Source organism: Neoarius graeffei, chromosome 4 (genome assembly GCF_027579695.1).
Source record: "Neoarius graeffei isolate fNeoGra1 chromosome 4, fNeoGra1.pri, whole genome shotgun sequence".
In the NCBI taxonomy this organism is placed as follows: Eukaryota; Metazoa; Chordata; class Actinopteri; order Siluriformes; family Ariidae; genus Neoarius; species Neoarius graeffei.
Window position 1 is genome coordinate 13,532,371 of NC_083572.1, and position 24,567 is coordinate 13,556,937.

The window sequence follows — 24,567 nt, forward strand, 5'->3', positions numbered from 1 at the left end:
CACTTAAACATGTATTCATCTAGATAGCAATCTCGCTCAGTACTGTTACTTTGATGAAATTGTCAAGGGTCACTACATTGATGAAGGAATGACTTCCTCTATTATTATTATTGACGAGAATAACTTTTTGGTCAGTATATTTCTTTATCTCCATCCAGAAGGACAAAGAGCGTGAGAGACATGGATCAAAAAAACAACAACAACTGATCAGCAGCGCAAAGGAAACCAAAGCACGTCAGATAAGATAAGAGCTGGGTTGAAGTTTGAATAAGGCAAGTGACCTTTAGCATATCCCACATCTTCTCGCAGTCTCAATCTGTTTCTCTGTAGGGTGTTATCTCCATAATTAAGATAATCCAGCATTGGTTTCCTGATGAATAGGGATTGTTTTCATGACTCAGCGCTCACAAATGTTTCTCGTACCCACAAAAGGGATCATTTTACCACTCCCCTCTCACTCTGTCAGTAAGGCTGCAAGTCCAGTAAAAGTTGCCCCCTTTCTTTTACTCTCATTTCATTGCCTCTTCTTTTCTCCCTTTTGGGAGTCCACCCCAAACCGCAGTGTAGAAAAATAAACCCTTATAAATCGTTCATGCATGGCTTCAAAGACTCCGTGTGCTCATACTGAAAAAAAAAAGGTCGTAATGACTGGACCATCTTAGGTCATACAGTACGATTCTAGTTCTGGCCCACTAACTAACGGATGGCAGAGACCAGTGCACGAAATATGAGGCCACCCTTTTAAACAGGCCGAGGAAAGAAAGGGAGAGAGAGAGAGAATGACGCACAAAATCCGAAATGGTAACAGTCGGCTGAGGAATGTGGTGTTTATCTCGGCCCGTGACACAGTCTGAATACTTATCAGCAGGGAGGAATTGTGAGTGAGTGAGTGAGTGAGTGAGTGAGTGAGTGAGCGAGCGAGCATGTGTGAGAGAGAGAGAGAGAGAGAGAGAGAGAGAGAGAGAGAGAGAGAATGTGAAGTCTGAAGGTGGGAGGCTGAGGAGGTCAGGAGTGAAAGAGAGTGTTGTGTGTCTGAATAATAATAATCACATTTCAGAGTAAAACATATTATCCACCAGGGACACTTTCTGAAAATGAATGGACGTACCCTCTGCATGGAGTCAATTACGTCATTTCTATTTATAAAGTAATTCAGTAGAGTGAGGTCAAACTCATTGAAAAGAAGCTCTGTATTTAAGGTTTTGTCCTTGTAACCGGAAAGTTGTGGGTTTCAACCCCAAGGCTGTCTGGAAGAGGAGATCAGAGAGGAGAATGTTCAGAGGAGGATGACCAGACTGGTTTGAGTTGACAATTAACTACTCTTTACAACCGTACTGAGCAGAAAAGCATCACATCAAGGTTTGAGGTGGAGGGGCTACAACAACAGAAGACAATGTCAAGTTCCACTCCTGAGCCAAGAACAAAAGGGACGCTAAGGATACAGTGGACACCAGTTCACCAAAGCCCAACAGTTGAAGGTTGGAAAAACTAGACAATGCGACGTTTTTCCAATTGTCAACTTCCCAATTTCCATGAGCCTCTGCCCACAGTTACCTGGGGACAAGGATGCAATGAGTGGTCTTCTCCTGTTGTAGTCTATCCACCTCAAGGTTATATGTGTTGTGTGTTCTAAGATGCTTTTCCGGTTGTAACTGTGGTTATCGGAGTTACCATAACCTTCCAGTCAGTCCAACCCAGTCTGGCTATTGTCCATGGCATGGTATTCTGATTAGTGTTACCTGGTGGCATTGCAGCTGTACAGGCTGAATGGAACGATGTACATGTGCAAGCCTGTAGTGGGACTATAAGCAGCTACTGTACACCACTGAAATTAGATTCTGGAAGCTTATGGAGAACTGTGTTTTGTTTCATCTGTGGGGATTTTTTTTTTTTTTTGTGATTGTAAAGCGACCTTGGGTGCGACTTCAGGTGCGACTTCCTCACCACAAATTCCTGATGAAGTGAATAAATTACAGACATTAGAATACAAAAGATATCTTTTGTACCACGGTCCCTGCTACCCTGCTATAGAGCCTGAATTTGCAGAATGATGCACTATTGGCTTCTATATTTTACAATGCTGTAGCATTAACCTCGATTTTACAGTAAGGTTTTTTTTTTTTTCCAGCTCTGAATGCATTAAAAGCACTAGTGGACTTTTCAGACTTTATAGCATGAATTAATTCCATGGAAAGAATTTTATCATGAAAAATAATATTTTATAACGTTTAAAATGACCACAGGGACCGATCTCCTAATATAGCTAAATGTTGCGAAACACAATTTTCTGTTCATAAATGTTCAATCTTTCAAAAGATCCTGGCCAGACAAACACAACAACCCTTGATAAGGGTTTTAATTTAGTTAAGCTCCAAATTAGCGGAAAATAACATAACGTCGTTTATAAGATCAGTGGTATGTCGTTATCTAAATTATGACAAGATCTCATTACAAACTAAACAAACTTCATTCCGCTGGAATTTGATATAACTGAATGTCAGTGCTGTGCAGATATGAACAACATGGATTGAGAAGAAGGATGATGGCCAGATTCTGGTTAATACCCATAAAACACTGTCAGTGAAAATTTTGGCACCCAGCCATGGATGATGTCTTTGTCTTGGATGGTTTTCCTTCTGTAGGGTCTCTATTCACGTTTACCTTTGCTTTTATACAGATGAATATACTGTAGGAGTTAATCTGATCTGAGGTCAGTACGTAATGATTCTTAAAGAACACAAACATCTACAATTACGCAAATTTGAAATGATGTGATGTCATCAGAATCATCCATCAAATAGGAGTTAAACTGTTAATCACTTTTCAGCCTGGATGGGTACTAAAACAAATAATGTGAAGAACTCGGGTGCGGTTTCATGGTTTGCTTGCAGAAGGTGCCCGTTCCAAGCAACATGAATCATGCTCAACTGGTTTTGTTGCACAATCAACATGTATCTGGTTGTTTATTCAGTCTTTAGGTCAATATTAATAATAGATTTCATGTCGGTACAGCCAAACCGTTTGTTTGAGGGATTTTTTGGCACAGACAAAAGGTTTCTGGTGAAGTAAATATATACTATTGTAAAAGGATCATCTTTGTCCTGTGGGAAACAATGTGATGGGCTGTTGGCAAAACGGCTTTCATACAACTTTGATGGATGGTCTCAAACATGAAACATGAGAGATAAAAGCTGAAGATGACAGAAAAATAAGAGTGACAACGTTCACTGGGTGACCGAGCGGAAGGGTTGGTTCGGTCCTGGAGCATCTGCAGAATCGTTCATCATCATTCTTTCTTTTCTCGCTTTTTGATGTCTGCTAGCACTGCTCTTTCTCACAGGATATTAAGCTTTAACGATGTCCTAATGAGGCTAGTGCTCCAGACCACAGTGCTTTAAAGACAGAACGACAGTGCAGTAATTATATTCTGTAACCAGGACAGGGAAATCTAGAATCCACTCGAGTTTAATAATGTTCACTAGTACATTAAAATTTAGTTTTTGATCCCTCTATTGAGGTTGTACTTCTCTAATATTGTCTCCAAATGGAACATTTTCGCTCTCGACATGGGAAGTTGAACACAATACACATGCAGTTCATCCCTTCCATCCAAACTAAACATGTGAAATTTACTCCAGTTACTGTAAGTTCACACACCGTTTTTCATGTTTTTATTTCACACATAATTCATTTACAGTGGTGCTGGAAAGTCTGTGAACCCTTTAGAATTTTTTATATTTCTACATAAATATGACCTAAAACATCATCAGATTTTCACACAAGTCCTAAAAGTAGATAAAGAGAACCCAGTTAAACAAATGAGACAAAAAATATTATACTTGTTCATTTCTTTATTGAGGAAAATTATACAATATTACATATCTGTGAGTGGCAAAAATATGTGAACCTCTAAGATTAGCAGTTAATTTGAAGGTGAAACTAGAATCAGGTGTTTAAAATCAATGGGATGACAATCAGGTGTGAGTGGGCACCCTGTTTTATTTAAAGAACAGAGATCTATCAAAGTCTGATTTTCACAACACATGTTTGTGGAAGTTTCTCATGGCACAAACAAAGGAGATTTCTGAGGACCTCAGAAAAAGCGTTGTTGATGCTCATCCGACTGGAAAAGGTTACAAAACCATCTCTAAAGAGTTTGGACTCCACCAATCCACAGTCAAACAGATTGTGTACAAATGGAGGAAATTCAAGACCATTGCTACCCTCCCCAGGAGTGGTCGACCAACAAAGATCACTCCAAGAGCAAGGCGTGTAATAGTTGGCGAGGTCACAAAGGACCCCAGGGTAACTTCTAAGCAACTGAAGGCCTCTCTCACATTGGCTAATGTTAATGTTCATGAGTCCACCATCAGGAGAACACTGAACAACAATGATGTGCAGGGTTGCAAGGAGAAAGCCACTGCTTTCCAAAAAGAACATTGCTGCTCATCTGCAGTTTGCTAAAGATCACGTGGACAAGTCAGAAGGCTATTGGAAAAATGTTTTGTGGATGGAGGAGACCAAAATAGAACTTTTTGATTTAAATGAGAAGCGTTATGTTTGGAGAAAGGAAAACACTGCATTCTGGCATAAGAACCTTATCCCATCTGTGAAACATGGTGGTGGTAGTATCATGGTTTGGGCCCGTTTTGCTGCATCTGGGCCAGGATGGCTTGCCATCATTGATGGAACAATGAATTCTGAATTATCCCAGCGAATTCTAAAGGAAAATGTCAGGACATCTGTCCATGAACTGAATCTCAAGAGAAGGTGGGTCATGCAACAAGATAACGACCCTAAGCACACAAGTCGTTCTACCAAAGAATGGTTAAAGAAGAATAAAGTTAATGTTTTGGAATGGCCAAATCAAAGTCCTGACCTTAATCCAATTGAAATGCTGTGGAAGGACCTGAAGCGAGCAGTTCATGTGAGGAAACCCACCAACATCCCAGAGTTGAAGCTGTTCTGTACGGAGGAACGGGCTAAAATTCCTCCAAGCCGGTGTGCAGGACTGATCAACAGTTACCGGAAATGTTTAGTTGCAGTAGTTGCTGCACAAGGGGGTCACACCAGATACTGAAAGCAAAGGTTCACATACTTTTGCCACTCACAGATATGTAATATTGGATCATTTTCCTCAATAAATAAAATGACCAAGTATAATATTTTTGTCTCATTTGTTTAACTGGGTTCTCTTGATCTACTTTTAGGACTTGTGTGAAAATCTGATGATGTTTTAGGTCATATTTATGCAGAAATATAGAAAATTCTAAAGCGTTCACAGACTTAAGCACCACTGTACTTTGTACCACATATCATTAAGATACAGGACTCATTTATTTTCCTCTTACAGAAAAATCACATCCATTTTACCTGCAATTACATGTTCATATGTGAATACGCACATTATAGGCTACTACCCTGAAATTACTCATGAATGCATGTAAAAGAATCAGAATCAGATTACTTTATTGTCCAGTAAACTTATATAAAATGGAAAATTGTCTTTGGCACTGGCATGGAAGACAAAAAGATAAATACATCATACAAAACAATAATAAACCTGAAGAAATTGTCCTTATGACTGACTGAAGTGAGTGGAGCTAAGGATTTCACAAGCTAGCTTGCAAGAAAAGTCAACATGTAGAAAATTAATGGTGTTATTGTTCACATTTTGAAGTTTGTATGACTTTTCTGTGAGGTAAGAAAAAAACACTTCTGTTGCTAGGCAACTGGGACATATGAACTAGTTAATGGCTGATGTTAACGTTTTAGCTAGCTAGCAGGTAACTATTCAGTCTTTTTATATAAAACAGTGTACATTACAATAAAATACTGTAAAATAAGCAAATGGCAAAAATCACATTAATTGGAAAAAAAAACCCACATGAATAAAGTGGCAATTTTACATGTCAAGCATATATGATTGTTCACGTTACTTTTCTGTAAAGGAACAGTCCTGTGAGAGCTCTGTTGCTAGGCTAGCTAGTAACTAGCTAGTGACTGAAGCTAAGGATTTCACAAGCTAGCTAGCTAGCTAGCAAGAAAAGTCAACATGTAGAAAATTAATCATGTTATTCACAATTTGAAGTTTGTATGACTTTTCTGTGAGGTAAGCAATAAAATCTCTGTTGCTAGGCAACTGGGAAATATGAACTAGCTAATGACTGATGTTAACATTTTAGCTAGCCAGCTAACTAGCAGGTAACTATTTGAGCTTTTATATAAAAACAGTGTTCATGTAGATTGATGGAGACAATAAAGAAACATCAGGAACATTAACTTTTCTCTCAGACATGGTACATTGCTAAGAAATGCTTCCATTCAAAGTGTAATTACATTAGCATTGACTGAAAAATGCACGTCAACAGGTTCTTGGTAGATATTGATAAAACTTCAATATGAATTCTTCTCTTAAACAGTTTATGAAATAAAATAGACTATAGAGCCTATGATATGATGAGTGTTATGAGGATGTAGATATATTTTTACATGTACTTTTTTCTGGCTAATCCCTCACATTTGCTTTAATGTTGTTGGACAGTCTGAACTTCACAGTGTCTACAATCACCAGACCAAATACAGGTCTAGTGAGAGCAGAGGAGTCAGAACTGATCCCTGCTCTCCATTTTTCAGGGGATTGGAGGTTATCAGTATGCCCTCTATCAGTTAATCTGCTCGGCAGTCTCTGGTAAGGGACCATTGAATAAGTCAGACCAAACTTTCCAGACTGTTTGAAAACAGCCACAGGATCATGAGCAATTCCAGCGTTATGGACGTGACACTTGAACTCAAAATGGCAACAAATGACCCAGTGCATGTTTTATCGTCTCCCAGTATTTAAACAGGTGTTGCATATTTTAAGGCTGTACCATACTGGAGAAGTGATAGAACAAGAACAATTCCCATAGTACATCTAGGGCATGCCAGAAAATGCCAATAAAAGATGCGTTATGGATGTGACAGAAAAAGTATCACTTTTCTTGGGTGACTGTACATTTTTATCAAACTCTGAAATTGTAAACCTAATGTTGAAATGGAGATATCCATTTGATAGAGGGGTCCAAGGTGAATATTAAAAAATCTTTGTTTAAAATATTTTGTATTTCATGCAGAGTTTCGGAAGGAAAAGTCAGCGTTATGGATGCGACGAAATTCCGTTATGGATGTGACGCGTCTGAAATAGACATGGCATATGTTTAGAAAATCAGCAATTTAACCACCATAACCCTTTGAAAAACTCTCTAAATATCAGCTAAAACTATCAAAGTTCTTAAATAATATTTAGGATGGCTATTTTTTTGCTGTTTTGTGGATTTTAACATACATTTCTGTGGCTTGTGGCAATAATACAGAATTGTACATGATCAAAGTTGATTTTAGCTTGGGTTTTACATTATAAGAAAGAAAGACTGACAGTGACATATTAGGTTGGTTACAAATTGGTTCAACTTATTCACATCTGTAAAATACAGGCCTAGGTGATCTCTCTGGGAGTGGTTTTGATGTATTACATGCTGCTTTATTTTTGCATGGTGAGGTTGACATTTACATGGAATTGCCCTCAGCCAAGAAGTCTCCAGAAGTCATCCAGAACTAGGCTTAATGAAGCGCTGCCGCATCACTCTTTTGAAGAGGAAGAAGCCTGTCACCTGTTTTTGACCCATCTGAAGCAGTGAATGCACACAAGTGAGCAATGAGCATGCACACATACATACCCAGAGCAGTGGGCAGCTATGCTACAGCGCCCAGTGAGCAGTTGGGGGTTAGGCGCCTTGCTCAAGAGCACTTCAGCCATAATACAGGGGTAAGTGCTGTTCATTCACTCAATTCCCCTCACATTTTTCCTGCTGGTCCCAGGAATCAAACCGACGACCCTTTGGGCCCAAGGCTGCGTCTCTAACCTTCAGGCCACGGCTGCCATTTTCAGGTGGAGATAATGTGAGACCTAATGCTGGCAAGGTAACTCGACCTATCTTGGACATGGGATGTTGGAGCTCAGAATGACATCATGGCCTCTGTGCATTTGAGCTACAAAGTGGGGGGGGACCAACAACAACAACGCTTGTTAGCAAAACGTCAGCCGGCTAAGTGAGCCATTTTCCTTGACAAAATGATGACCTGTGTAGTCAGTGTTGTAGATTTAAGAAACTGCTGTGCATGTTTGAATACTGATCGATTTGAAGGAAATACTTCATATAATGCAAAATAAAGTAACTTTGTTTACTGTCAATGCTGTGAGCAGCCATGTTGCTTTGAAGTCACAATATCACACAATAAATGTTTTGCACAACTGAAGCAGTGTCCAAGTAGTTCCAGGTGACATTTTCCTTGAAGGCATTTTCAAACTAAGAACAACAAATACACTGATAAAAGAGGCAGGGCTACTGATTAACGTTCACTGGATTAAACTGTCAACCTGTGTTTACCACTGACTAAAGTCAGACTTACCCATCCACTTCATTAGAATGTAAATTACGAATGTCCAGATCAGACAGCAGACACACTGTAACTAAAACACACACACACACACACACACACACACACGCGTGTGTAAACAGGTAGTGCTTGTAGGCACTGACAAGAATGGTTCTCACAGGGATATGGTGTCCTAACGGAAAATACTGATGAGATAGCGATGCATAACAGAGAATTGCAATAAAGAGAAAGCATGACGACAAGTCTGAACTTGATGTTACAGAGAAGGTGACTGCACACAAATGAAACCACACAATGACAAGCAGATCGAAAGAAAGATACAGTTAGGTCCATAAATATTTGGACAGAGGCAACATTTTTCTAATTTTGGTTCTGTACATTACCACAATGAATTTTGAACAAAATTCAGATGCAGTTGAAGTTCAGACTTTCAGCTTTAATTCAGTGGGTTGAACAAAATGATTGCATAAAAATGAGGAACTAAAACATTTTTTTAAACACAATCCCTTCATTTCAGGGGCTCAAAAGTAATTGGACAAATTAAATAATTGCAAATAAAATGTTCATTTCTAATACTTGGTTGAAAACCCTTTGTTGGCAATGACTGCCTGAAGTCTTGAACTCATGGGACATCACCAGACACTGTGTTTCCTCTTTTTTAATGCTCTGCCAGGCCTTCACTGCACCGGTTTTCAGTTGTTTGTTTGTGGGCCTTTCTGTCTGAAGTTTAGTCTTTAACAAGTGAAATGCATGCTCAATTGGGTTGAGATCAGGTGACTGACTTGGCCATTCAAGAATATTCCACTTCTTTGCTTTAATAAACTCCTGGGTTGCTTTGGCTTTATGTTTTGGGTCACTGTCCATCTGTATTATGAAACGCCGACCAATCAATTTGGCTGGATTTGTACGTCTCTGAATACCTCAGAATTCATCCGGCTGCTTCTGTCCTGTGTCACATCATCAATAAACACTAGTGACTCAGTGCCACTGGCAGCCATGCATGCCCAAGCCATCACACTGCCTCCACCGTGTTTTACAGATGATGTGGTATGCTTTGGATCATGAACTGTACCACGCCTTCGCCATACTTTTTTCTTGCCATCATTCTGGTAGAGGTTGATCTTGGTTTCATCTGTCCAAAGAATGTTCTTCCAGAACTGTGCTGGCTTTTTTAGATGCTTTTTTACCAAAGTCCAGTCTAGCCTTTTTATTCTTGAGACTTATGAGTGGCTTGCACCGTGCAGTGAACCCTCTGTATTTACTTTCATGCAGTCTTCTCTTTATGGTAGATTTGGATATTGATACACCTACCTCCTGGAGAGTGTTGTTCACTTTGTTGGCTGTTGTGAAGGTGTTTCTCTTCACCATGGATATTATTCTGCGATCATCCACCACTGTTGTCTTCTGTGGGCATCCAGGTCTTTTTGCATTGATGAGTTCACCAGTGCTTTCTGTCTTTCTCAGGATGTACCAAACTGTAGATTTTTCCACTCCTAATATTGTAGCAATTTCTCAGATGGGTTTTTTCCGTTTTCACAGCTTAAGGATGGCTTGTTTCACCTGCATGGAGAGCTCCTTTGACTGCATGTTTTCTTCACAGCAAAATCTTCCAAATGCAAGCACCGCACCTCAAATCAACTCCAGGCCTTTTATCTGCTTAATTGAGAATGACATAATGAAGGAATTGCCCACACCTGCCCATGAAATAGCCTTTGAGTCAATTGTCCAATTACTTTTGGTCCCTTTAAAAACAGGGTGGCACATGTTAAGGAGCTGAAACTCCTAAACCCTTCATCCAATTTTAATGTGGATACCCTCAAATGAAAGCTGAAAGTCTGGACTTTATGTCCATGTCCATTATATAACTCATCTCATCTCATTATCTCTAGCCGCTTTATCCTTCTACAGGGTCGCAGGCAAGCTGGAGCCTATCCCAGCTGACTATGGGCAAAAGGCGGGGTACACCCTGGACAAGTCGCCAGGTCATCACAGGGCTGACACATAGACACAGACAACCATTCACACTCACATTCACACCTACAGTCAATTTAGAGTCACCAGTTAACCTAACCTGCATGTCTTTGGACTGTGGGGGAAACCGGAGCACCCGGAGGAAACCCACGCGGACACGGGGAGAACATGCAAACTCCGCACAGAAAGGCCCTCGCCGGCCCCGGGGCTCGAACCCAGGACCTTCTTGCTGTGAGGCGACAGCGCTAACCACTACACCACCGTGCCGCCCCCATTATATAACTATAACTTGAATATGTTTCAGTAAACAGGTAAAAAAACAAAATTTGTGTCAGTGTCCAAATATATATGGACCTAACTGTAGATGTAACTATGACTACTAGGACACTTTAAAACAATATTTTTTTTCAATAGTACTTCAATAGGCTCTAATAAACATTCTTCATTTCCACATTTGTAGGTAAAGAAATACACTAGAATTATAAACAAAGTGCAAAGCTGCAACAAAATAAATATCACTGCCTTGACCTATCATTAAAATGTCTCTTTATGATACAGTATATAGAATATACATATATATTTTGTCACTTTTTACTCTTAATGACCGCTTATAGCTCTTGCCTTTTGCTATAATTAGCATCACGAAGCCTGATAATATTCAAGATTTATTTATTGTCATTTTTTCCTGCACTTCTGTACAGTCAGAATTAAATACTGTTCCTCCTAGATCCTAAGATTACTGGACTCTTACAGTAATGCTTTTATGGCTGAGGACTACAGTTGTCTTGCTAACTTTAGGACTGCAGTTGTCATGAACAGTTTTGCACTCAAGTTTCCATCAATGAAGAGTTATAACATCAACGAAACTGTCCTCATGTTAAAACTGTTAATATTATGGTCAGGCTGTCTGTTGTTGCCCAAATGAGGATGGGTTCCCTTTTGAGTCTGGTTCCTCTCGAGGTTTCTTCCTCATGTCGTCTGAGGGAGTTTTTCCTTGCCACCGTCACCGCAGGCTTGCTCATTGGGGATAGATTAGGGATAAAATTAGCTCATGTTTTAAGTCGTTCAAATTCTGTAAAGCTGCTTTGCGACAATGTTTATTGTTAAAAGCGCTATACAAATAAACTTGACTTGACTAAACAAATGTACATCAAATAACTATTGAAAAAGAATTCGTTACCAATCTTCTTCCTCTTTGTCCAGCTAGGACAAGGAGGTGTGTACCCTATTGATCCACATCATATTAACTGGAGCATAGTTTTACACCGGATGCCCTTCCTGCCACAACTCCAGACCCACTGCAACAAGGTAGGCAGACTTGGCAATTGCCTAGGGCCCCAGCCCTCTAAGGGCCCCCGCTGCCGAACGACTGGTTATGTATTCAATAGCAATGACAACTTTTTGAGCACGGCAGCGCAGCGCCTAATGACACTTGTTGAAATACCCTAGTTCCAAGGGGGGCCCCCTAATGCACAACAGCGCCTCCCTACATGCTTTGGCCGAAAAGTGCAATGACAGTCTGTTGTCAACCCCTCAATGCTCATCTCCGTCCAGTCAAGTGGTTGCAGAGCTCCGCGGCAAAAAAAAAAAACAAAATCAAATATGAAGCGAAATTACCCCTCAGGGAGCCAGAAGAGAAAGAAGAAAAGGGAAGAGGAAGACAGAAAAAAACAAGACACTGGTAAGTGAGAATGTACACACTCATTAATACCAAGCGGGTCGACAAGCAAATTTGGTAGCTAGCTTACGTTAATGGTAGTTATCTTGTAGACAGTGTTTATAACAGTGATGTAAACGTTGTCATGCACAACAGGCTTCCAGACTTGCAAGGACTGGCTAAAAATTCTAATGTGTGCCACACAAATAGGTGAAAGACTGTCAACTTCTCCCAGATTAACTTATTGTGTTTATCAAAATGTCATAGTCAGAGTTAGTTTCAGCAAGCTGCATAGCTTTCATCAGAAGTAGCTAGTGTGTCGTGAGCATGAATGGCGTAGGACAGGGGATGGCTCACAAGAAAGCTCTTTTTTACATAAATAGGCTACGTTTGTGACCTTGGTCAGATATTGACGCAGAGGACTTAGCACTGGAGATCAATTCTGCTGTCCACACTTTCCCAGATAATGCATCCACCTGCCCATTTGACATGCTTGACTACATATACAGTGAGAAGCTACTAGACTTGTACAGCAATTTAAGCATTGCACTACATTTACTTCTTACACTTCCTGTGTCAGTTGCCTCAAGTGAGAGGAACTTTTCAGCTCTGAAGCTTAAGAACTACTATATGAGATCCGCCATGGGCCAAGAGAGGCTCTCCGGACTGGCACTGATGTCAATTGAATGTGATGTCCGCAGGTCTTTGGACATGGAGGGTATTGTGGCTGCCTTTGCTGAAGCCAAAGCCCGCAAGCAGCAGTTTTAGACATTTTGCCCATGATTCTAGTTGTGTATTCTTACATTTTTGTGTTTTTCTATACCTTTTGCACTTTTCTGTGTGTGCTGGTTCTTAAGATTCTTATTCATGTTTGTAATCATTTAATCACCATTTGAAGTTATTTCTACTTGTGTATATACTGTAAATATTTAGTGCTGTGTTATTTGCACATTTTATATTACTTTGTCTTATTTTCATATTTGATATATATATATATATATATATATATATATATATATATATATATATAAAGTGTGTGTGTGTGTGTGTGTATATATTTTGTCTATTCTTGTATTTAATTGGGTTTGATAATTATTTATAATAATGTAAAGAGTTCATTTATTAAGTAAAAATCGTAAGAATGATTACAATGTGTGATGTTTGTTTATTAAGTCTTCAGTGGGTAGGCGGCCATAAGGCCTTTCGTCGAGGGGGGGGATAATTATGGGCCCCAGATCTCCCTTTCCCTAGGGCCCCCAAATAGCTTGAAATGGGCCTGCACAACTCTACCATTTCTGGGCTTGGGAAACAACCATGCACACGGGCAATTTAAAGTAGCCAATTAGCCAAACTGCATGTCTTTGGACTGTGGGAGGAAACCCACGCGGACAACATGCAAACTCCACATAGAAAGGCCCCTGTTGGCCACTGGGCTCGAACCCAGAACCTTCTTGCTGTGAGGCAACTGTGCTAACCACTACACCACCGTGCCACCCAGTTAGTTACCAGTAAGTACTAGGACACACAGACACACACACTTGCTCACACACCCAGCAATTGGGGGTTAAGGTGCCTTGCTCAAGGGCACTTCAGCCATGGATTTTCTGGGAATTGAACCAGTGACCCCTTGGGTCCAAGGTTGCTTCTCTAACCTTTAGGCCATGACTGCCCCCCATGTGGTAAGCAAGAACTGTGTTAATGGAGTGTAAACTGCAAAATCCAGTAGTCCAGAATTGTAACAACCAAATAAATGGTGTTCTATCTTTTGTCTATTCAGTTCATGCATGTGGTCACATTTTTTTCTGCTCTGCACAGACTATAACCAATCTTCATTGGTGTAATTTGCAACTAAAACATGGTCATTTTTTAAAAATCAGCACAGAAAATCACTTCCTATAACATCAGATTTCAGATAATTTATTTTAAAGTAAATGCTCTTTCAGAAATAAACGGTACCAAACTGTACTTTTCCTTGAGTTTCATCAAGGATATATCCTGTGTGTCTGTAGTATGTATTTTTTAGCTGGGAAGGTGCATGTGATGTAACTTACATTTTACTTTAATTGGATCCTTCATTAGATCCAATTATATAAAAAGGCACAGTATTCAATTCATACTAAATGTAAAACAAGATGCTGTTACAGGTCAAAAAATTTCAACCTAGGTGATTTTTTTTTATTTACCTGGGTTAAAAAAATTAACCTAGTTCATAATTTCCAACCTAGGTAAAATTTTGGATTATCTAATATTCTTAAAAGGGATTTTCCATCATTTCTTTTGTCTCGCTTTCTTTCATCCACTTCCTCTCTGTCTACACCTACCTAAGTATTTCCTCTTGGTTGTCTGTCTGCCTAATTAGCATTTTTTTAATCTGTTTTTTCATATTTCACCAGGATTCAAATTCAGAACCTTCTGATTCTTAACCCAAGACCTTCACCCCTAGACCTTTGTCCTGGGTTTGATTTTAAACTGCAACTGGTGGTGAGTCTCGGGTCCGGGAGGACTTGGAGTATTGGGGAAAGTGGAGTTACCCCTTAAATCACCATTGTTCCCAGGTCCGCTCTGACCCGGAGTGGTAGCACCTGCCTGGGTTCAACAGTACATCACCAGTAAGGCGCTGGCAGCAGGGCGCTTTTCAGTGCAATGTGGCAGATGAACCTACCAGGGTCAATGGCACACCACCAGATGGCATGCAGAAGAGCCACTCAAATGGCCAATGGATGGCATCACTCAGCACATCAGTTGTCACTGCAGGGCAACTTACATACCTGTCAGGTCTGTGGCACTTTTGTGCACCACTTGGCATCAGGTCCGGCGGTCCAGAGAGAACACGATGGGGGCACGATATCGTCTGACCTTACTATGTAAGGTGCTTCGCTGGGAGAGAATAGTATGCAAGAGCGAACGAGGCCAGACATTCAGTGGTGGCTCGGCCAGGCCATTCATGCCGCTGCTGCGGGCAACTCCGTCGATCTGGTGCAGGCCTTGCGGCCCATCTGCGTTTCTGCGCATCATAATGAAGCAGTCATCATCGCTAGCGATGGACAGCCGACAATGACCACTAGACCAGCGATCGCAATGGAAGGAGTGATCTGTAGTTTGAATTTATTAACGAGTCCAATCTTATTGCATAATCAAGTAGTTTAAAATACAAAGTCTTCCCAAATCCTAACCCTAGACATAGCAAGTCTCCCTAATACAAGTAGCAAATTATGAACTGGGTTAAAAATTTTAACCTAGGTTAAAAAAATCATATTATTATTAGGGCCCAAGCACCAGTCGGTGCGAAGACCCTATTGTTTTTCAAAGGATTATTATTATTATTTTTCTGTCGCATTTGGCCTATTTTGAGGCATTTCCCATGCACAAAAACTCATGAAATTTGATACACACATCAGTCATTGTAACCGCTTCTCAGCCACAGACGTTTGGCCCCAGGCATGGCCCAGGGACTTCATAGCGCCCCCTAAACGAAACAAAACTCTTTAGAACTTATGGCTAGAATCTTACTCAGAACCCTTAGATCAGTACAAAAATGACATGAATCATGATAGTTGTCCTAGCAAAACACACACACACACTAATAGTGACCTGCCATCATTGTGCATTTTGTTGCAGACATATGAAAACTCTGCATGTACACACACACACACACACACACACACACACACAAACAGTAGACACAGGAAAGCTAAGATGACAAGATTACAGCATGAGATGGAGATAAGAAGGAGACACATGTATAGTTTTGTGCATATATAAAGATACATCTTCACACCACGGAAACACACACACACACACACACACAGTCTTTGTCTATCTCTCATCCGTCAAGCAGTCATGGCATTTGCAACATGCACATCACCTTTGAACATTTGATGAATATATGACATGTAACTGTTTTGGGGCGGCACGGTGGTGTAGTGGTTAGCGCTGTCGCCTCACAGCAACAAGGTCCTGGGTTCGAGCCCCGGGGCCGGCGAGGGCCTTTCTGTGTGGAGTTTGCATGTTCTCCCCGTGTCCGCGTGGGTTTCCTCCGGGTGCTCCGGTTTCCCCCACAGTCCAAAGACATGCAGGTTAGGTTAACTGGTGACTCTAAATTGACCGTAGGTGTGAATGTGAGTGTGAATGGTTGTCTGTGTCTATGTGTCAGCCCTGTGATGACCTGGCGACTTGTCCAGGGTGTACCCCGCCTTTCGCCCGTAGTCAGCTGAGATAGGCTCCAGCTTGCCTGCGACCCTGTAGAAGGATAAAGCGGCTAGAGATAATGAGATGAGATGAGTAACTGTTTTGTTGGGTGGCGGGATGTCCTGGGTTGCAGAACCACACGTGCGAGGGCCCGTCAAGGCCGCTAGCGGCTTTAATTATTATTAGGGCCCGAGCACCGTTCGGTGCGAAGACCCTATTGCTTTTTGAAGGATTATTATTATTTTTCTGTCGCATTTGGCCTATTTTGAGGTATTTCCCATGCACGAAAACTCATGAAATTTGATACACACATCAGTCATTGTAACCGCTTCTCAGCCACAGACGTATGGCCCAGGGACTTCATAGTGCCCCCTAAATGAAACAAAACTCTTTAGAACTTATGGCTAGAATCTTACTCAGAACCCTTAGATCAGTACAAAAATGACATGAATCATGATAGTTGTCCTAGCAACACACACACACACACACACACACAATAATAGTGACCTGGCATCATTGTGCATTTTGTTGCAGACATATGAAAACTCTGCATGTACACACACACGCACACTGCAGACACAGGAAAGCTAAGATTACAGCGTGAGATAGAGATAAGGAGGAGACACGTATAGTTTTGTACATATATAAATGTACATTTTCACACCACGGAAACACACACACACAGTCTTTGTCTATCTCTCATCCGTCAAGCAGTCATGGCATTTGCAACGTGCACATCACCTTTGAACATTTGATGAATATATGACATGTGACTGTTTTGTTGGGTGGCGGAATGTCCCGGGTTGCGGAACCACACGTGAGAGCTCGTCAAGGCCGCTAGCGGCTTTAATTATTATTATTTATACCTGACCTACAATTCTGACCTGTAACAGTACCATCCAAACAAGATTAACTGTGAGCTACTGCTCACTTACATATACCCCCGCTCTTGCTTATATCAGAATGCAAGCAATCGAAGGAATTACTTATTGTACACTTATTGGACACTTATTGTAAATGTTGACTTAAACAAATAATTAACCCTGACACAAGTAAAGAGCAGTGTTCTCCCCAGGTATTTCAAATAGCATCCTGGTAAACTGTCATTTTGAAATAACATTTTGCTTCTTGAAACAGCATCAAAATCTATGCTACATGTTTCGTAAAAGCATTCCGTTGGTAAACAGGAAGTCGATGTGCAACAGACATGAAAACGGTATACAGGGTATAGAACCCTAAGTTGAATCCTGGTACCAAATATCAAGCAGTTGTGATTTGTAGTTGCTGAGAAAAGTGTTATGAAAATCTTGTAAATCCACACTATACGTTTCGTACATACATTCAGTCGGTAAACAGGAAGTTGATGTGCAACAGACCTGAAAACGGTCTACACGGTACAGAACCCCAAGCTGAATCCCCTTACCAAATATCAAGCAGTTGTGATTTGTAGTTGTTGAGAAGAGTGTTATGAAAATTTTGTAAAGCCGCGTTATGTTGTTTGGTAAATACAAATCACTCGGTAAACAGGAAGCTGATGTGTGACAGACCTGAAAACAGTACACACAGTATAGAACCCCAAGCTGAAGTTTGGTACCAAGTGGCTATGATTTGTGGCTGCTGAGAAAAAGGGTGTTTCGGACGGACAAACGAACAGAGATAAACCAGTATCCCCCCCCCCCCCCGGAGGAGGGGTATATTAATGACAAGGAAAAGTAGGGATTTGTATGTTTCTAGGAGTATATGATCAAAGAAAGCCAAAAGTAAGTTATACAGTTTCTTTCTTTCCCAAAACATAGTCAAACAGCCAAAACTTTGTACCGAACCTATAAGGGTAAAGTAGCTCAGAAGTAAGAGAAGTTAATAGCTACGGTACCAGCGAAGCCTTGTGCAAACTGAATGAACAGAATTACAATAAACTGTGCTCCAAATTATGTACTAATACATGCTAAGACTTGCCCATTTGTGTATACATCAAAGAATGCCATACAGTATCAGATACAAGTGTGAGATTGCGTCATTTCATTGGCATGAACTTTTCATCCCTTTCTTTTTAACTGCATTAAGCCTTGGTGCACCAGTGCAAAACTAAATCAAACTGAACAACTCAGCTGATATTGTGCACAGGAAAATTTATGTCCATTTAATTTCCCTTGACAAATGAGAACTTTATTTCCAGCTACAATGAAACATCTCAGAAGGCTACGTTTTTAATGGCAATTCTAGTTATCTTTTTAAGAACGTCAAGTTGAATTATGGTCGTCTTTGCATTCAGTTCAAAACCACTAAAAGGAAGGAGTATCTGCAGAACGAGAGTGGGTAGAAAGAATAGGAGGAGAAAGATCAAGTCCAGCCCACTCATTCACCAAGATTTGCTCGTCTGTCTTGACTCTGATCAGAATGGGTTTCTTTCCCCGCATGCTGCACAATACCATCCACATCCAGCCTTCTGTACTGTGGTGAGTAAAATTTCCCATGTTCTCTTTTCTTCATGATCAATACCAGTTTAAAAATTAAAAGGGGAATAAGTTTTGCTTTGTATCTACAGCAATAAAACCTGTTGCTCTTGTTGCAGATTCAGGTGAATTGATGAATGTCAGATTACTGCTGAATAGTCAGTACTGAATTTGGTTGTTTTTTGGTATTCATTAATACATTATGTTACTTGAATGGCACTGTAATGAAGAACAAAAGAAGGATCTTCCACTTCTTAACTTTCATTCAAATTTCCAGAGCTGTAAATTGCAAAAAAATCAATGCATTTTCTATTTATTTGTATTTATTTCTACATCCACACAGTCCAGGACAAAAAGGTTCCATTTATATTTGAAATCAAAAGTTACGCATGAATCAAGTCACTAAAAAGAATGAAAATTATACTACCATACACTGTTGCAGTATGCCTTGGCATCTACAAGAAACCCATTTAAGGTGTCTTACATGACATGAGATGTGATCCAAATTGTCCTTGAACCAAAATGATTTCCATTTGATTCATGCAAAGCTTTCGTAGGGTGTCTCGATACACACATAGTATGACTTTGTAGTCTGGTTAGAAAGCTCTTTTGGACTTTGCTTGCACTTTGAAGCTTTCTAAAATGTCTAACCAAGGCTGATATATCACAAAGGATTAACATGCGATGCATTATGCAGCCCCGCTTTCCATCGTTGGCGTCCCAGGTAGTGAACTTCAGCAAGTGTAACCTGAGATCTTAAAATGTTACCATGTGTCTGACCGAGGCACTGGAATGCTGAAAAAAATCCTGGAGCAATTTCATGTTGTAAGATCAGCCAAAGGAATACACTTTTTAAAACAGAAAACTATTGTGCATATGCATATTATAATATATTAAATTTATTTAAGCATACATTCTGAAGCTATCCTTCATTAGGTGCATTTCTAAATAGCTTAGAAAGAGTTCATTTGAATACTAATCCCCTTTTTACAGTACTACCCTCAGCAATATCTTAATGTAATAGTCTAATGTGTACATTTCTCAAGAAACATATTAATGCATTGACTAACTTAATTTTAGCCTGATTTCTGTACACACCATCTTCCTTGTTTTCTACTTTCTGTATGAATCCACAATAATTCTGTTTTTTTCTTTGTTTTGGCACCACAGGGCTTTGGAAAGTTAAGCAGAGTCTGGAAATCAGAGTTGTTCTCTTCTGCCTTCTAGTGGATGCTACGTAAGGTCACTGGAAAACAAGGAATAAATGATACCAAGTTGGCTAATGGGCACATCGAGGAAACAAAAATCAAATAAAAATAGCTCTTTGACCTTGAGCTACTTCTACACAATGTACTCCCAGCCAAAGGACTTTTGGGAAAGTAACCCAGCACTGAAAGCCCAGTGAAGAAGATTTAGCCTTTCAATCCAAAAAGGCAAAAAAAAAAAAAATGAATTTCAGTGACTTGTATTCCGATTACCATAACAGTTGTATCATTAAGCTCCACTATGAGTACATAGGGAAACTAAACCTTGACAAATACAAAGATACTATCAAACCGGAAGCAATTGCATTCATCCTGGTTTGCGTGCTTATTGTTGTGGAAAACGCGATTGTGCTGGTGGCCATCTGGAAGAACAAGAAGTTCCACATGCCCATGTATTACTTACTAGGCAACCTGACTCTGTCGGATCTGCTGGCTGGATTCACATACATGGTCAATATCCTCTCGTCAGGACCCAGAACTCTTAAATTGACCCCTCTGCTTTGGTTTCTGAGGGAGGGCGGAGTCTTCATCACACTCGCCGCGTCAGTCATCAGTTTGTTGGCCATCGCCATTGAGCGGCACATCACCATGGTGAAGATGAAGCCCTATCATGGCACTAAGCGCATCCGTATGTTTGCCTTGATTGGTGCCAGCTGGGCACTGGCTGCCTTGCTCGGTGTGCTGCCCATTATAGGCTGGAACTGCATACATAAACTACATCTGTGCTCCACCGTGCTTCCACTCTATGCCAAGAGCTACGTCCTGTTCTGCGTCACTGTCTTCAGTGCCATCCTGCTAGCCATTGTCGTGCTATACGGGCGCATCTTTCACACCGTCAAGAGAAATACAAAGAGGTTGGGCAGCATAAGGCGCAAGGGCATGGCACGCCGGTCACAGAAGTACATGGCCCTGCTAAAGACTGTTACCATTGTCCTGGGGGTCTTCATTGCCTGTTGGCTGCCACTCTTCCTGCTCTTACTGCTGGACTTTATATGCGAAACTGGTACTTGCCTCATCTTGTTCAAGGCGGACTACTTTCTGGGGTTAGCGATGATCAACTCGCTGATCAACCCTATTATATACACGCTGACGAGTAAGGACATGCGCAAGGCCATTATTAAGCTGCTCTGTCGTCACTGTTTGATCACTGAAGATGGTCAGGTAAAGAAGATCGGAGTACCCTTCCTGGAGTGCAGCTTAAGCAAACCTGAGCCAACTGTTCACCATGGCCTTGATACCACCATCTCCTCTGGGAATGGCACATCTTCCCCAATTCGAGTCATCGCCCCAAAGATCAAAGCTGTCAGACTATGAATACTGATTGAGTCACTGGGTGCTGGAACATGGTGCCAGAATGTGGTGCCAACACACCAGAGATTGCCTGAAGCTACTAGCACCCTTTGAGAAATAAATAAACACTTGATCTCAGGACAAGTAGTCACAGGCAAAAAAACGGGAGCTCTGATAACTTTCCTGCTTATATCTGAACAGATGTCAAAAGGCAAACAGCGTGAGAAACTGCATCGTCAGCATCCATCAAAAAAAAAAAAAGTCGTAGCTTGCCCGAGTTCATACAAATACAGGTATATTCCCTATGGGACTAAAATATGAACTTGACACCAGACCTATGGAATCTTGGATCAAAAGAGGTGCTTAAATTGTGAATCAGGTATGCCTAGATGTTAGTATTACATCACAAGAAAAGCCTACAGTTAATAACATCTAAAGATGGCACCTAATGGAGGTCTAAGTTACTGTCAAGTACACCCCAGAATTTGACTGCTATACAAATGTTGTGGCTTTAAATCTGTATTGCTGTTTTGAAAATTCTGATAACTTGAGTCAGAGAGGAGGATAAGGCAGTAGGTGGTGTGTGAATTTCAACTTAAGTCCTACGACACAGCCAAATGCCGGAACTTCAGTGGAAAATTGAGGCAGAAAAAAAAGAAAGAAGACGATGGTAATTTCTGAATGTAGATTGAGTCCTCCCTTTTTTTCTCTTTTTTTTTGCAAGCACTTGGAAATAACCTTGCATAACTATATTCCTTTTGACATTTAAGTTATTGCATTCTTTTGCAAGGTCCAGAATTTCAGTACTTAGATCTTTCAGTCTTGTAGAAGCTGCAGTCAACTAACTAGACTTTGCTATAAGATCATGCTGGAGAATGAAAATCCAGGCTTTTTCTTTTCTCAAACAAAACCATAAATGCCTACACGAACTAGCATTCAGATCAACATTGCATTCAAAATCATGGACTATTTCATGTTTAAAGTACATTTGCCACATCTTTATTTTTAAGTCATGTACATATAAATATTCTACTTACCGATGATTATCGAAATGACCACTTTGTGTGTAGAATGTATTTCACAATTTAGACAAGATGCAAGTCACTGTGTACAGTTTTCTTATGACAATGCATTTGATGTACTTATGACTGTACAGAATGGGTTTTTTTTCATAAAATGATCTTAAATTATGTGCCTTTTTGCATAATGCTTACAATAATAAATATCCTGTGACCAGAACTGATGATTTCTTTTAGTTCCCCCATACTTGAGCACTGTAACTAGTCCAGGAAAGAAAAAGAAAAAAAAAAGTTTAAATTTGATATACAGAAAACTTCAGCAAGTGTGTTTTTGCTGCGTGTTTAAATGCGACAGCAGTGAAAACTATAACCGTTATAAGGAGGATGTCGGAGGAAGTGTAGCCACCCTGTCTGCACATCTGGTATAGGCATTGCCCTACATATCTTAGCCCACCAGAGGCTGTAAAGAAGACTGTAAAAGTGTGTCAGTCATAAATAACACAGCTCACTGCTGTAAACTGTGACCCTGAAAGGATACAAATGTTATTAGGATTAGTTATGAAAACGTCTCCATTTAACATAACAGGTCTAAATTTATAAGGGCAGAAAACCATTTTGCCTTTTGATTCTTATAACAATCTTTTATTGGATTTTTCAAGTTTATGATACGTCATACAATACATAAAACCTACATAGAGGATTTTAAATGACAAGATGGAAGATCCAGTTATTGTCAGAAGTTTACATACAGTGACATGAATGTTATCTTGGATATGAATGTCATGGCAATATTTGGGCTTTCAGTAATTTCTTTGAACTGTTCTTTTTCTGTGGCAGAATGTACAGCATACATCTTTAATTAAAAAAAACTAGAATTTGGTGCACAAGTTTTAATTTTCTTTGGGCTTTCTGAAATCAACACAGGGTCAAAATTATACATACAGCACACCTAATATTTGGGTAAAATGTCTCTTCGCAAGATTCACCTTGACCAAACATTTTTGTTTACCATGAACAAACTTCTGGCAGAATTCTGGTTGGATATTTCACGACTCTTCATGGTAGAATTGGTAGAGTTCAATTAAGTTTGCTTATTTTTTCTTGGCATGGACTCGACTTATAAGCACAGTCCATATATTTTCAATAGGGTTGAAGTCAGGACTTGCTTTAAGCTTAATGTTAGTCTGCTTTATCCTCGACAACCAGCTCTGATGCATGTTTGGGTTCATTGTCCTGTTGTAATTCCCAAGTTGCGGTCAAGTTTCTGATGGTTTATGCTGAAGAATTCTGAGGTAGTCCTCCTTCTTCATTATTCCATCCACTTTGTGCAATGAACCACTTCCACTGGCAGCAAAAAGCCCCAGAGCATGATGATCCTACCACCACCACCAGAGGGTAGTGTCCCTCTGTACATGGTGGTCATTGTGGCCAAACAACTCCGTCTTTGTCTCATCTGACCATACAGCTATCCTCCAGAAGGCTTTTTCTTTGTCCGTGTGGTAAGCTTCAAACTTTAGTGAAGCTTGAAGGTATCAATTTTGGAGCAGGGAGTTATTTCTTGGATAGCAGCCTCTTAGTCCATGGTGATCTGAACTGTAGACAGTGAATCATCAGATTCCGGTTCATGGCAGGGCTGTGCCATGATGGTTCCCAGGTTGTTCCTGACCATCCAAACCAATTTCCTTTCAGCTGAGGGTGACCGTTTGGGTTTTCTTGAAGCAAAGTGGCTTGGCAAAGTGACTACACCTCACAATAACTTGGATACAATTGTTTGAACTGATCTTGGAATTTGTAGTTGTTTAGAGATGGCTCCAAGAGACATTCCAGAGTCATGTATATTTGCAATCCTTTTTCTCAGATCTGCAGTGAGCTCCTTGGACTTTCCCATTTTACGGTGTGTTGGTCAAGCCAATGAGTGCTGTAAACAAATCCTTTTTATGAAGGCACAGAGACCATGTATGTATAATTTTGACCCCGTGTTGATTTCAGAAAACCCAAAGAAAATTAACTTGTGCACCAAATTAAAAAAAAAAACTTTAAATTAAAGATGTGTGCTGTACAATTATTCTGCCACAGGAAAAAAAAAACAGTTCAAAGAAAATCACTGAACGCTCAAATATTGCCATGACATTGATGTCACTGTATGTAAACTTCTGACCACAACTGTAACTGTACTTGCTCACAAAACTCAGATGGTGATGTTAGGTGTTAAAGTTCTATCGAAATAAAGACCTTTTTTGTGACTTAGGACGGCAAAAATGATGACGTTCTAGTTTCTTTTGTAA

At 40.2% G+C, this 24,567-nt stretch overlaps 2 protein-coding genes across 3 annotated transcripts in view; both read left to right on the top strand.

Annotated features, from left to right (window-relative positions):
* The window catches only part of LOC132884865 (zinc finger BED domain-containing protein 4-like), a 114,883-nt gene extending 98,864 nt beyond the window's left edge, over positions 1–16,019 (top strand). The window contains exon 4 of one of the 2 annotated variants that reach the window (XR_009654497.1): positions 14,461–16,019. The gene's annotated coding sequence lies outside the window, so the exon portion shown is untranslated. Of the gene's footprint in view, positions 1–11,613; positions 11,952–14,460 lie in introns of those variants that run through there. The other variant, XR_009654498.1, reaches the window with a different exon arrangement.
* Positions 16,020–18,602: 2,583 nt separating this feature from the next.
* On the top strand, positions 18,603–22,502 carry s1pr5b (sphingosine-1-phosphate receptor 5b). Its single transcript, XM_060918868.1, has 2 exons — positions 18,603–18,711; positions 19,879–22,502. The coding sequence occupies exon 2, from the start codon at positions 20,157–20,159 to the stop codon at positions 21,285–21,287; it is 1,131 nt and encodes a 376-aa protein (XP_060774851.1). The 5' UTR covers positions 18,603–18,711; positions 19,879–20,156; the 3' UTR covers positions 21,288–22,502.
* Positions 22,503–24,567: the final 2,065 nt, after the last annotated feature.

Excerpts from the sequence above, each read along its gene's own strand:
- s1pr5b (XM_060918868.1), top strand. The coding sequence starts at position 20,157 with ATGAATTTCAGTGACTTGTATTCCGATTACCATAACAGTTGTATCATT.